The 15,143-nt window shown below is 50.9% G+C and overlaps 1 protein-coding gene across 1 annotated transcript in view; it reads right to left on the minus strand.

Moving 5' to 3' along the window:
• DPYSL3 (dihydropyrimidinase like 3) overlaps window positions 1-15,143 on the minus strand; it is a 119,607-nt gene that overhangs the window by 4,051 nt on the left and 100,413 nt on the right. The window contains 8 exon segments of the mRNA XM_025446838.3: window positions 146-308; window positions 2,677-2,856; window positions 4,377-4,547; window positions 6,060-6,201; window positions 6,834-6,889; window positions 6,891-6,991; window positions 10,959-11,079; window positions 14,280-14,348. Coding sequence (XP_025302623.1) covers window positions 146-308; window positions 2,677-2,856; window positions 4,377-4,547; window positions 6,060-6,201; window positions 6,834-6,889; window positions 6,891-6,991; window positions 10,959-11,079; window positions 14,280-14,348 — 1,003 coding nt within the window.

Here is a 15,143-nt window from a genome sequence, read left to right on the forward strand (position 1 = left end):
GTCACCACCTTCCAGAAGGTGTTGGGGGGGGCTGGTTCCCAGGTGGCCGGCCAGCTCCCTACCTACCCCCTCCCTCCCCCGCACCCCCCTCACCAGTCCACCAGGCCCTTCTCACAGAAGGGCACCTGGCGCTTCGCCCACTCACCAGACAGGCTGAATCCCGACTGATGGAGGTTCCTCACGGGCGGGTTGGGCCGCGTGGGGGAGCCCCGGGTGGAGCCCGCGGGGGTGCCCCCTTTGGGTGTGGTGGTCAGGTCAAACACCGGCCCGTCGTACAGGCCCCTGGGGACCGCATGCAGGTCTGCCATCTGCAACAGAGAAAGGGGTCACCCCAGAGTCTGTCAACACGTAAGGTCCCTTCTAGCTAAGTCGGGGAATCCAGGGTGCAGTGGGAGCCAGGAAATAAGACAAATAGTAGGGTGCCCTAAGGGAAGGAGAAGGAGAAAATAGAGGGTGTGGAGACAGAGCGACGGTACAGAGGTCGGCGAGGACCTCTCTAAATAGGTGAGCTTCGCTCTTCAGGAGCAAAGGGACCTGTTGTGGGGGGACATTGAGGAAGGAGAAGGAGAGGCTACGAAGTCAAGGACATGGGGCAGGGGTGGTGGCGGAAGCAGCGTCCCCAGCAGAGGAAGCAGGTGGGGGAAACAGGACAGATAGAAGGACCGCCGGCTGGCCCGGAGCAGAGGACGCAGGAAGGGCAGCGGTTTGGGACAAGGTCGCAGTGCTGGGGGTGACATCCCGTGGGGGCTCCAGGCCCGCTCCTTGGCACAGAGCAGAGCTGGCAAAGCTGGATGGCGTCCTGCAGTCCGGCCCCTGCCTCACGCTGTGGCCGTGAGCCCTCATGGGCCTGTGGGGCCGATTGGCCCACCCCCTGCCAGGAGTGGGGGTGGCGGGGTGGGGGCGGCTCAGGGTCACACGAAACATGGTGGCTCCCCCGAGTGGCTCTCGGCAGACGGCGCAGGGCAGACGGCACAGGGCAGCGGTACAACCAGCACCCGCCTTGCCCACATCCCGTCACAGGCTGCTTGGGGGCGCCGGGGGGACAGGGTAGCTCATGGCAAGACTCCCAGCCTGTCTGCACGGAGCCTCCCCTCCCCTCTGTGGGTGACTCCGGTGTAAGCACAGAGGTGAAGCTCGACATGTTCGACATGTTTGCAGATGCCGATGATCTAGGCGGGACCACGTCTCTCTCCATGGTCCCCAAAAACCTTGGCCGGGGGCGCTGGGAGGCTCAGTGGTTGAGCATCTGCCTTCAGCTCAGGGCGTGATGCCAGGGTGCCTGGATCGAGTCATACATCGGGCTCCCCACAGGGGGCCTGCTTCTCCCTCTGCTTGTGTCTCTGCCTCTCTCTGTGTCTCTCAGGAGAAAAGAAATAAAATCTTTAAAAAAAGAGAAAGCCCTTGGCCAGTAACTCTAGATCAACATTCCTTTGGGTACGTTATCTTAAGCACCTCAACAGGAACACAGAGCTGATGTAGACGAGAGGTTTGGGTTCCATTCTCTTCTCTATTAGGCCAAACCTGGGGCGTGGGATTTCCCGCCACACTGGCTAACCTTAAACCATCGCTAATAGGGAGGAAACACTGTCATAAAATAAACAGTGCGGGCTGCAGGGACATTCAGTACTAAATGACAGATGCCTCTGGAAATGCATGCACGGCCTAAGAGACGCTGCGCCTCATCCCGGGAGGGGGCCGGGAGCAGATCGGACCTGGCCCGCGGCCTTGGGGAGGGAGGCCTGCAGCAGCAGGAAGCAGGAGCTCTCATGCACAGAGCAGCCAGGTGCCTCCAAAGACACCCTGGGGTGCCGGGAGCAGGTATGGAGTTCCTGTGAGCCTCCCTCTAATGGCCACCGCAGTGGCCCAGCGCCCCCACCGCGCCGGCAGCACGACTGAGGACTCACTCTCCCGGCGGCGGGGTGCCGGCCCGTCCCATGTGCACGGGGGACCGCGTGCCTTCCAACCGACCAGGTCGGGACTGGGGGGTCAAATTGCGCCCCATCCCAGGGCCGGTCTAACCCTGCTCTGGGGGTCCCCAGCCCTTACAGGAAGGCGACCCTGCGATCGGTGTGGGGGTCGCAGCGGCGCTGAGGAAACAGAGCTGTGGGCCTCGCCAGAAGTCAAGGAGAGCCGCTCCACATGGGACATGCGGGGAGATCCGTAAGTAGACACACACAGATACATGTCTGTGTATCTGTCTTTCTACCTGTCTGTCTATGAAATCGGGGGCAGAAACAAGATTGTATGCGAACCACAGAACTAGCCAGAAGAGTCATGAACACTTGCCCTCGGGAGCAACGCTGGACGGAAGAGAGGAGACCCCGAGGGGCGGGTGCAGGCTGCTGACTCTCATGCGTGCCTTCCTCCAAGAGGGATTTTTTAAAAAAAACATAGACTATCTGGAATTATTATAATTTTAAATTATTTCAATTAAAAGTACCATAAAAATGGAGGAAAGTCATTTAACAAAAAGGTTTCTTGGGCCAAAAAAGGTTCAGAAACCCCCTGCTATAGGACATCAAATCTGTGCAGTTGTCCCCTGGGGAGAGGTCTCTGCAGGGCGTGTCCTCGGGAGGGTCAGGGGCACACGGTCCCCTCCTGACCTCGTGGGTACCGTCCCTGGGCCCCATGGGACACAAGCCCCTTCCCCCACCTGAGGTGCCGCCAGCTTCTCACCTTCCTCCGGGCTTTGATGCGCTTGTAGACGTAGTCAGAGAACGGGCTGCAGGGGATGAAGCGGCCTGCCCCCTGGGTCACGTGCAGGTTGCCGTCCTCCAGCATGATCTTGCCCTGGCAGATGACCACCAGAGGGGCCCCGCGCAGCTCCAGTCCCTCGAAGATGTTATACTCCGCAGCCTAGAGACGGAGAGGGGCGAAGCCATGAGTGCGGGCGGAGGACGGGGCGGAGAGGAACAGTGTTCCTGGGCGGGGGCCCTGCCTCCGGCCTCGCTGCAGCCGAGGTACCAGGGAAGCCAGGAAAAGCTTCCAGTGCCACCCGGCAGCTCTCGGCGAATAGAAGTCCCGGGGAGAGAGAAAGCGGCTAAGCAGAGACCGGACTTCCCAGCAAAGAGAAACATCAATCCTCAGTAAGGCCCTGGTCTGGAAGCACATTCTGTCACTGGCAGTGTCACAGAGAAGCTTGGGATGCTGGGAAATGGTCTCCACGAGCCCCAAATTAAATGATGAGATGTGGGGCACCTGGGTGGCTCAGGGGGTGAGCGTCTGCCTCCGGCTCGGGGCGTGGTCCCGGGGTGCCGGGATCGAGTCCTGCCTCGGGCTCCCTGCACGGAGCTTGCATCTCCCTCTGCCTGGGTCTCTGCCTCTCTCTGTGTGTCTCTCATGAATAAATAAGTAAAATCTTTAAGAATAAAATAAAACAAAGGCCATCCCCTCCAAAAATGGGATGTCTCTCTACTGCCTTCATTTATTCACCAAGCGCAAGGCAGTACTACAAAAGGTTAAGGACATCAGTTCAGAGTCCAGTTGTGTGGGTTAAAACCCTAACTTCACCATTTACTGAATCTCCTTGCATCTCCATTTCCTCGGTGATAAAATGCGGAAGCTAACAGTGCGTACCTGCGGCGGACTGTTACGGAGATCCGGTGAACAAAAAGCTCTCTGCCTGAAACATAAATGCTTTAACATATGAACTCTTGGGGATCCCTGGGTGACTGAGCAGTTTAGAGCCTGCCTTCAGCCCAGGGCATGATCCTAGAGACCAGGGATCGAGTTCCGCATCGGGCTCCCTGCATGGAGCCTGCTTCTCCCTCTGCCTGTGTCTCTCCCCCTCTCTGTGTCTCTCAGGAATAAAATCTTTAAAAAAAACAAAACAAAACTCTTTTTACCAACACGGATTAAGCCTTTTCCCTTGGGCACTGGGCGTTAATTATTATCCTCCACGTAAAACTCCTCAGGAGAAAGTTGTCTGGGCTGTTCATCAATTTTTTTCATGTTCTCTCTCCTTCTGGGTACAGGGGGCATCACTGGCTCCCTGCCCTCCTGGGGGGAGGCCAAGCTCAGGACGGGCTCGGGTGTGTGCAGTGTGAGAGGAAGTGCCATATACCACTTCTCTCAGGAAAGCTCTCAGAGTCGCTCCTCCAGTGACCATGATCTGGTCCCCGGCCTCAGCCTGTGTAGACACGGCGCCTCCGTATCTGAGTACCTGCTGGGAGCAGCCCCCCACTGACCCATCTGGGAGACCAGGAGGGAGAAACAACCTGCTGAGGTATTACATCACTGAGAATTTGGTGAGGTCTGTGACAGCGACCCATCCTGGTCTAGCAGGCCTGGGCCGACGCACATCCACACCTCTCTCCCGACCGAGTTCCACACGCGCCTTCTCCACACCACTCTTCTCCCGCCAGCAAGTGCCTTACCGACTGGTGGCTCTTGGCCGAGACGATCTTCACCGCATCTGGGTCCCAAATCACCAGGTCGCTGTCAGAACCCACAGATATTCTCCCCTTGCGGGGATAGAGGTTGAAGATCTTGGCGGCATTTGTGCTTGTCACAGCCACAAACTGGTTTTCATCCATTTTCCCAGTGGCCTATTGGGATACCAAAGAAACTCAGCTCAGGACATCTGAGCTCAGAGCAACGTGACCACCAGGGCCAGAAACGCCCAGACGGCGTCTGAGGAGATGAACACGGACCCCCACCCACAAGCTGTCCACCTGGCTGGCTGCGCCATCATGGCAGCCAGGGACGATGGGGAACACATGGCTTCAGAAAGCAGTCACCACTCTCGGAGGGGGTGCCTTTTTCTGGGCTGTGTATATACTTCCTTCTTTGCCCTCTTAATTCCAAAAAGAATTATAGAATTCCCAGTAAAAACAAATGTGGTTATGAGCCCATTTTTTAGATATCTGTTTGTATTTGCATGGTCACAAGATAAATATGGAAGAGCCTCACCCAATAATAATAATGGTTAACCCTGGGTTGTGGAATTATGGCTGATTTTTGTTTACTTTCTTGTGTGTGCTTTTCTATGCTTTCCAAGTGCTCTTTTAATGAGAATGTATCATGTGGGTAATTAAAAATATATATATTATTTTTAACAATTCTAGATTGTGCCAAGTTAACTATATATATTTATATATTCATAAATACACAACAGTGTTTAGGAAAGAACAAAACCTAAGTATGTGAGAGAACAGAAAAATATTTATACTTTCCTTCTTTACAAAACAAAAAGCCTGGATAAGGAAAAAAGAATTTAGTTTCAAATCTAACTTTGGGCTTCCTGGGAACCACGATGAGACGGGAAATTTGGTGGCTTACTCTGTGCAGATGAATGAGGCATTAGTTCATATGCAATATATATATGGCTCAGAAATAAATGTCTTTAGAGTTTTTAAAATAAAAGAGAAGGAGGGTGCCTGCCTGGCTCAATCGGTGGAGCATGCAACTCCTGATCTTGAGGATGTGAGTTCGAGCCCCATGTTGGGTATAGAGATTACTTAAAAATCTTTTAAAAAAATAAGAAAATAAAAAAATAAAAGAAAAGGAAGTGATCAACTTAATAATGAGTTAATTATTATTTTTACTAAAACCTTTGGGACAGCCTTCATTGGCATGGCTATTTCTTTTGTCAGCCTCGGTCATGTTATTAAGGAAAATACAACCAGGCTTACTGTCAGAAGACCTCTGGTCGACAGTCCTTTGTACAGCCTGGATGACTATACACTCAATGAAGGGCATCCTTGATGAGCAAGCTGACTTCAGTCTCTTAGGCATATACCCCTTGCTTACCATTTCAATGGGTTATATCCAGTCCCTTCAAAAGAAGTGATAATACTCCCCCCAAAAATAATTTAATTCACTCTTAAATACAGATCATTCATGCCATCAGATAGATGTAGGGTCCGTATGTGTGGCTCCTAGTTGTTTGAACAGTCTAGGTCTCCTCAAAATGTCAAGATTCATCCCTCTGTAGGTAACATTCCTAAATCACATGGTTTCAGAAACATCTCAGCGGGTATGAGGGCTCACCTACCAAAAAGCAGTGGCAGGGGGCTCTGATCTGGCCCTGGCCCCTGTCCCATGACCTTGATCCTTACCACAGCCTTGTCCCAGATGACAGACATCCGCTCTTCCACACCGTTGGTGCCCTCGGGGATGGCTGTGAAGTTGTCCTTCCCAATCGCCTTCTGGGCAGTACTGAAGGTACAGTGGGCACTCCCAGAGAGCTGTAGGTCTCCACTGGCAAAGAAAAAAAGCTCCATGTAAACTGGAGAGGTGGCTTAGAGGCATCGCTGGGGACAAGCATTGAGTGTCTACCATCAGCATTCGGAACACCAAGACTTGAGTTTAGGATCCTTTCTGTACTTCTTACCAGATACGTGAGCATAAGTGAGCTCTTTCTCTCCCTGGGCCTTACAGTTAGCCCATCTGGAAAATGAGGGGGTTAGCTCATCTCTGTGTAACAAAATAAAAGGGACCCAAATGAGGGATAGGGATGACCCTACATGTCCTCGGGGGGAGGGCACAAATGAGTCTCCCTTTAAGTTCAGTTAGGTCCTGTTTAAAATTAGGCAAATGATTTGACCCTCAGTAGCTTAACCTGTAAAGTTGCCAGTTGTCATGAGGATCAATGAGATCATCTGTGTAGTCTCACCAGTCTTAGCACATGATATGTATTAACTGCTCCTCTCATTATTAATATCATTACTGTTAGTGATTTGTAAAATATAATGGGGAAGAGCCCGTTGTTCTCCATGTGTTCTCCTCACTGCAGACTCTAATCTAGCTGATGAGTGGGCTGCTCTAGTCCTCATCCCCCTGGTCCCACAATGTTTCCACGGGACACATGCTGCTCGTCATCCTGCACCAACCTGGCCAGCAAGGAGTTGATGTAGTCAGGAGTGGTCGGGTCAGGGCTCAGAGGTGGCTGATGTCACAAACGCAGCTGCCTTAGCCCAGTTCTTGCTCCAGTAATGGGTTCCATCTGTGCCAAGGCTGGCAGTGATGGGCTCACCAAAAACCACATTTCCTGCAAGGGTAGGAAGTAGACAATAGATTTGTATAATGTCTGTGCTGCTCCAGACCTGGCTCAGATAATCATGGCCCCTGGCCCTCGCCAGGGCTGTGGATCTGAAGTCATGCAAGCCTGGGGTCACGTCTATGTGTCCACCTTTTCTAAGCTTCTGTCTTTCTATCTACTAAATGTCAACAATGTTGTACCCCTAATCCTCAAGAAGCCATTGGTTATAAGATGCAGCTTTAAGTCTTAAATTTTGCGACAAATTGATATTTGAGGCAAAACCAAAAAATGTATACTGATTCTAAGATTCATGGACATTTCAGAAATACTAAATATTAAAATGTGGATTAGGTCTGTCCTGGAGTAGATGAAACACAATCACGTCTGCTTCTCAGGATTCTGAAAATGAACAGATTTGGCACAAAGTGTCTGGCACACAGGAGATGCTCAGTGAATGTGATTTCCTAGGCTACTGCCACTCCTTCCCAGGGTAGGGCCCAAAGCCCCCTGTGTACCTCCATCACTGGAAACTACTAGATCCTGCTTCTTGCAAGGACATGCTTTGGTTCCACTAAGTAAGTCCTCTCCCTTGGATAAGAGGCTCTCATCATGGTCTTTCCACCATGCTTGTTACTCAGTACCTAAAACAGGGAGTGATCTGCTCAAACAGCACCCAAAAATCAAAGATGAGGCTCATTTCTTGGGTCCCATGTCTGGAATTGAGACACCTACACCTACACCTACACCAAGCAGTGGGGAGGAGGGATGCTAGGAGATAAACTGATCTAAGCTGAATTTCTTAAAGAAGAAGGGACAGAGAAAAAGAAGGCTGTCTCACAGAAGGCTGATTGGTACCAAGTTTCTCTACACTAGAATCTTGGGCAAAGGATGCCTCATAAAGCCCTGGACTTCTCAGCTTCAGTCCTCTATCTTCTACATTCAAGTTCTCCATAATGCCAAAGATTAGGAGGAAAGCTCTATGGACAAAATTATAAATAGGTCTTGACTTCCTTCAATTCCAATCTATTGGTTTTGGTTGCCTGGAATTGTTTGTCAAAAGAACTCTAAATATGTTTCCGGTTTCACTTCAAGAGTCAAGATTGATTTGTGATGTCTGCCATGGACTAAAGAAGGAATCAATGGCAATGATTCCTATAGGACAGCCCTGCTCTTTGGGATAACAGGAAAAAGGATCCACACAAGCCTAATGAGAATTTCAAGGGCTCTCTAAAACAGTTTACCCAACTAAATCATGTAGGACCACAAAGAAAGAAATGGAGGTCAAGACAAGCCCTCAGGCACTATTAAGAGAAATATGATCTTAAAAGTGGAAGAACTCTGGGGCGCCAGGGTGGCTCAGTTGGTTAAGCGTCTGCCTTCAGCTCAGGTCATGATCCCAGGGTCCTGGGATGGTGCCCCTGCATCAGGCTCTCAGCAGGGAGTCTGCTTCTTCCTCTCCCTCTGCCTCTTCCCCCTGCTTGTGCTCTCTCTCTCAAATAAATAAATAATATTTTTCTTTAAAAAAAAGTGGAAGAACTCTCCCTTTGGACTGTCTTTAGACGGGAAGAGTATAATAAATATTGTAATTACAGTTGGGTTTGAATACCAGCTGTCCCAGCTGGGAGATCCTGACACACTGTGCTTCAATTTCCTCATCTGAAAAATGGGAATAAGAATGGCTATTTCTCGGGGTTCTTTGCCAATTCTACATAATAATAAGTCTGAAGTATTTATCCCAGTGTGGGGCATACAGCTGGTCCTCATTAAACTGTGGATCCCTAGTATTAATTCTGAGCAGTCATGCAGAGCTGCTCAAGGACACTTGGTGGCGCACACACTGGACATCGGCTCAGGAGGGAAGAATGAGACCTGCTACACTGCCTCCCTGCTCTGAGTACTCCCGGCTCCTGCCCTGAGAATGACAGGTCCCGAGATGTTTCCTGTCCTCCATATCAGGAATCAGTGCTTCGGCCCTGAAACAAGCCCTCCCTGCCTCCCTGCCACCTTGGAGACACAGCTATCCTAGCTCTTTTGGCCAAACGATCATGAGCCAGAAGGTGAAGGATGGGGATCTTTCTCCATGAGTTTAAAATAAGACCCAGCAAGGCCCCAGGGTGGCTCAGCGGTTGAATGTGTGCCTTTGGCTTAGGTTGTGATCCCAGGGTCATGGGATAGAGTCCCACATAGGACTCCCTGTGGGGAGCCTGCTTCTCCCTCTCCCTATGTCTCTGCCTCTCTGTGTCTCTCTCTCATGAATAAATAAGATTTAAAAATAAATAAAATAAATAAAATAAAATAAAATAAGGCCCAGCATGGAGCTGGAACACTGTGTCCTTGAGACCCTCAAGTTATCCTGAGAATGGTTCTGAGGGAGGCTGTAGCCATGAGCAAAAGGCCTGAGAGCAAGTATGGCAGGTGGTCTTGGGGAGAGGGTGAGAGGGTTTTCTATACATTTCCCCTTTTTTTTCTTTTTTTGCCTTTCTCCAAGAATGGGTAAGGAAGATTGGGCTGCTTTCCTGGTTCTCGCCCCATGACTCATATCCAGTAGAGCAACCACACCATGTCATGTTGAGACATTTAAAAGCAGAGAAAGAAAACAGCAGGCTTACTGTGAGCAGCGTAAGGCAGGAGATGCCCTGAGAATGTGGGAGCTACAAAGTCTGTCTAGACAATTAGGAAGATCTCCCTCCCAGAAGAGTCTCCTTTGCCAGAAGGGCAGGCAGCTGAATACTCAGCCATCAGAGTCAGGGGGCCTATTTTTAGCCACCCGAGCCATTCACATGTGGGGCTTTACAGATCAGCTCAGAGTTTGGTAGGTGAGTCCCTTATCTTGGCTCCCCATGACCAGAATGGCCACTGGCATCCAGTGCTAACATAACACACAGTGGGGCGGGGTGGGGGAGGGCTAATAAATCCTCTCTCCCAACCAAACACAGGGCCCCACACCTCCAAGCTCTCAACCACACTCTGATTGCAAGTGAGCCCATTCGTGTGCCACTGAGGACAAGAACTAAAAGCAGAAAAGAAAGCTCTGAAGTGAGAGTAAACTTGCGCTCAGCACCAGATGAGCAAACAAGGCCAAGTTAACAGCAATGGAGGAAAGTAGCACAAGTCACAAGGCAGTGGTGACAGAGCCCCAGAGCATGAAGGCCATGCCACCAGACAAGCTTCAGAGACCCATTCAACCCCCTTCTCAAAATTACCTGGGCTAATTTGTGTGGCTCAGGTAGGGAGACCCCGCCCCTGCACTCTGCCCTCAACCCTGGCCGATCGATTACACAAACCCCAGAGCAGACACTGGATCAGGGTTGGGCCCAAGACCCAAAGCCAAGGCAATCAGAACCCTCCCGGGCACTTCTGCTTGAGCCGTTGGAAACAACGTACTCTACTTCCTCACCAGGTCCCCTCAACAACTACTGAGGACAACAGGTGCCTCTCAGCATTCATTCTTATCATTGTTCACACTGAAAATAAAGCCAACAGAGAGGAAAGCAGAGACAAGAAAGGATGAAGAATGATAGAGCCCCAACATCACTGTTGGAACCCCTTGATCTGGCTCTGCCTGAAAAACCTTCAAGCAATAATTTACTTTTGTTTGTTTAAATCCATTTGACTTGGATCTTGGACTTCTACATCCAGTTTCATTTTGACTAGTATGTCCATTTATAAAGCTCAGATAACGTGAGCTGACCATGAAGGATCAAAGGGAGGAAGAAAGATGCCTCCAAGAGCTGACCAAAGCTGAGCCATCTTGGACAAACCACTCACCCTCCTGAGCCTAGTTAATCCACCTGCCAAGTGGGAGAAATGCCAGGGTCCTGCCATCCACACAGGACACTGAGAGGATCCCCTGGGCTAACATGGAGGAAGGGCTTCCCAGCAAGGCAATGAGCAAAATCGGCACCGTTTCTACAGGACAGCCAGAGCAGGGAAGGAGCCACATGGCTGGGGCTGAGCTCTTGGAAGCACCAATCACCTTTTTTCCTGGCTTGCGAGATCAGGTCGGCCGCGCTCTTGCTCATGACCTTCGTGACGTAGAGCGGACAGTTGGTTTGGCTTGCAATGGTGATGGCACGGAACACAGCCTCAGCTTCCAGCTGCAAAAAGAAGTCCCAGGAGTCAAGAGAAGCATGAGCATCTCAGAGTGCCACTCCCCTGCCTCTGCAAACTGAGAATGTAGCACAGCACGGAGCTTAAAAGCCTACAGGATCTGCAGTTAGACGCCCCCAATCCACCATGTCCCCACTGTGGCACTTCACTTAGCTTCTCACAGTCTTGCCCTCGCCTTCCTTGGTTGCTTCCCTCCTCTCCCCGTGATTATCCCAAAGGCTGCATGCGATGGAAGCCTTTGCTCCCCAGTCTTCCCAGACAGATTCTCTGGCAAAACAGCATCCCAGCACCAACAGGGAAACAATAACCAGTAAAGGTAATTAAACATCCAATCCTTCCCTGCAGCAATGGATGGTTAGTGGTGGCAGTTCCAGCAGGCATTTCTTACACTGATCATTTCCAGACTTCTGGGGCCCCTGGGTGGCTCAGTCAGTTAAGCAGGTGACTCCTGATTTCAGCTCAGGCCATGATCTCAGGGTTGTGGGATCAAGCCCTGCATCAGGCTCTGTACCTCAGCAGGGAGTCTACTTCAAATTCTCCTTCTCCTCTCCCTCTGTCCCTCCCCCTACTTGTGCTCTTTCTCTCCCTCCTAAAATAAATACATAAAGTCTTTCCAAAAAAAAAAAAAAAAAATTCCCAGGCTTCTCAGCAGAGACTTCTCCTCTTCTCAATTTCTTCCATCCCACTCAAAAGTAGAATCTACGTGTTCAAATACGCTAACCAACTGTGTTGAATTTATTTAGTAAGAAATAATGAGCTTCCCCTTACTGTATTAACAAAGCAGGGTATTTAGAGCTCAGGCTCTTTCAAATGGCCTGGGTCTGAGTTCTGATTCTGCCACAGAGAAGATGGGCGACCTCAGTGTACTGTACACCACCTCCCAGAGCCTCAGTTTCCTGTCTGTAAGATGGGAACAGTAATAGGACCCGGCCCATAGAGCTGTTGTGAGGATTCTGAGTTCATCCTTTAAGGCAACTGGCCCATTCCTGGGACAAGGCAAGCGTGCCTGGCACACTGGCTATTGGTCTCATCGCTGATCGCAGCTCCTGACCAGCATGGGGGAGCCCGTGCCACTGCCCCAGGCCCACAGCAGTACGGTTCAGCCTGAAGCAGCTGCTGCTACCATTCCCTCAGCCAATCGGCAACAGTTCCGTTTTGGATGGATAGGACATTCTGGTCAGCCTATGCAGCCCAACACTTTAAAAAGTACCAAAAATAGCTTGCAGATGCCCAGTGTTTGCATAACACAAACCAGCCACTGCCCTCAGTGGGTGTGGCTCAACAGAGAGGCTCTAGGACGTGGTGGGTCCCACTGGTGCCCCCCCACCCTGTTCTTGGTCCCAGGGGACAAGCCCCCGGAGCCCCCAACCACAGGTGAATACGGCCACCTTCCCAAAGCACCCGACTTCTGGAGCAAAGCTCGGGTTCAGCTCTCTGCCCAGCATCCCCGGGGACAGTAGCCGGGCGTACTCTGAGCTGAAGAGTGGCTGGCTCCTCCTCCACCCATCCCTCCTCCATCACACCTGTGCTCCCCACTCTGCTCCCCATGGCCTCGGCCCTGGCCCCTCTGATACCACTCCCTCCCAGCCCTGCAGGTTTCTCAGCACCTTGACAACATGACTATCTTTGGAAGGTTACATCACCCTCCAGCTTCACCCAAAAGGGCTTCCAGGGTTGTCCAGATCTACTGCTAGAAGCTTTTTACTAAAAAGGAGACGGGAACAGGAGGAGTGGGGCGGGGGGGCTGGAAAAACAAACCAAGGAACAAAAATAGACTTTGCTCAGAAATCCCCTGGCTGCTGCTACAGAAATCAATCTTGCCAGCAAATCTCTACAGTGACCAGCATTTAGGAAAAGTTTCACAAACAGTGCTGATCACCCTGGCCCCCTCACATGCCGTCAACAGCTTTCCTAGCCTTCACGCAGGAGTAGCCAGGAGCCTGTTAACCTCTCGAGCTTGGGCTCCTTCATGCAACAGTAATGCCAACCACCCAGAAGAACAGTGGCAAGGACAACTAAGGCAATCAGCACAGCTCCAGGTATGGGCTAGTGTCCCACAGAAAGGACTTTAGGAGACAGACCTTTCTGGAATGCTGTGAAATATTTATGAATCATTTCAACTGGGAACAACTTCATTAGACGCAGAGGAGTTTCTGGAGTGCTGACAGTGCTCTGCTTCTCCAGTGGGGCACTAGTGACACAAGTGTCCTCAGCTCGTGAGAATTCCTTGATCTTTAGGCCAGAAACACTCTTCTGGGTGCGCGTTACCGTTTAGTTTTTAAAAGGCTCTAAAAGCGACAGGCCAAAGGAATACCACTGGTTTCTGGCTCTGACTCGTCTTTCTACCTCCTGGGGGGTGTGGAGCGGGGGGTGACAGAGCAGGATCTGGGGTCACCTCGCTCATGCACCGGGCCCTGAATGTACTCTGGGCGCTGCTCCTGGGCTGGCCTCCCAAAGCCAATATGCTCACAGCCCTAGGGCAGCCAAGGCCCAGCTCTGTGCCCTGTGCCAGCAGCTGAAGCTGCCGACGTCCCAAACACATGCAATCAGCCACTAGTTAGTTTTTATTCACTCGTCAGCTGCTAAGCAGTCCCTGTTCATCATTCATTTTACACGTGGGAAACTCCCCGACCCAGACTTAGTCATCACCTTACACAAATCGATAGACATAATGTCTACGAAACACCCACTCCACCTACTACACATGTGGCTGATACTTCCTTTTGCAGGGCTGAGAATATAATATGGAATAAGGAAGGAAGCGCAAATGTCTTCGAGATGCACGCCGACGAAGAAAGGGTTTAGGTATTTACCTCTCCAACTGAACAGGTGTGGAGTGCCCTCCACCTCATGCTCTCTTTGGAGAGATTAGCATTTCCCTTACATTCTTTTCTACTTTTCTCTGAGTCCCTTGAGTTGGTCACACAGACAGGTGGCCTTTGGAAGAAATGTTCCAATGTTGCTGTCTCGTACTCACAGACTCTCCCCACCGTTCCTGAATGTTGCTCCTACACCTTGTGTGCACGTGTCTGGAGAAGGCAGGCTGAACACAAACTCTCTAGGTGTCCAGTGTCCAGCGGGGCCATCAGCCAGGCTGCTGGGGAGTCTCCCAGAAGATGCTGGGAAGACAGAGCACCTCCACTGCTGTCCTGTCCTCTCCTCCATTCCCCAGCCCCCAGCAACTCACCTCCTCTGGTCTGCTCAGCACGTGGCCTTCTGGGCCAGTGATCCCCATTTCCAACATCCGGGTTTGCTCCTACAATGAGAAAAGAACACAGACCAGTTCTGAGATAAGTTCAAGTGAGGTGTGGAAAACCGGTGCTGGTGTATTTTAATCTGAAGAAGTGTTCAAGGGAACTAAAGGAATAAAATGTGTGTGTTGAATACATTTGTTAATGCTCCATCTGGAATTGTCAAATCGGGTCAAGTCTTAACTAAGAGAAGAAAAAAAAGTTTCAGAGTGGCTTTTCTTAATTAAAAGAACAGCTGTCTGTTAGAAAATCAAAAATGTTTTCGCCATTACGCATCAAAAGTCACACCAGCTCGCTTATGCCTCTCGTGCTGTGTTTCCCAAGGTCTAGACACCTGCCACCTCCACCAGAATCACCTGGCTTGCTTCTGTGGCCGTGCGGCTGTCTGTCTGGCCCTCTCTTAAATCAGAACACAGAGCTGAAATTCTAGGAATCTGCGCTCTAACAAACCCCTCAGGCTTTCCTGTGGCTTAAATTTCTGGCTGAAATAAATGGCCTCAGAATTTAACCAGGCGAAATAATGCCTCTGAACAGCATTACCTGAGTTCGTCTTTTGGTCAGATTCTATTCAGTTAGGCTGTTTGGTGACAGACGGCCTACCCCTCAGGGCTGAGGGCTACATTCCTCAGACTTCTGGCCAGCTTTCTGGAAGAAGCAGGTGGCTGGGCAGCGAACACACCCGTGGGCTAATTGGAACTGGCACGAACCCTAAGCCACTGTCTCGGCAGTTCTGCTGGGCTCCGCTCTCCAAGTCCTAAGGGCCAGATCCCATGAACCTCTGCACTGCGGTGGGTGAAACG

This window comes from Canis lupus, chromosome 2, assembly GCF_003254725.2.
Source record: "Canis lupus dingo isolate Sandy chromosome 2, ASM325472v2, whole genome shotgun sequence".
Taxonomy (NCBI): Eukaryota; Metazoa; Chordata; class Mammalia; order Carnivora; family Canidae; genus Canis; species Canis lupus.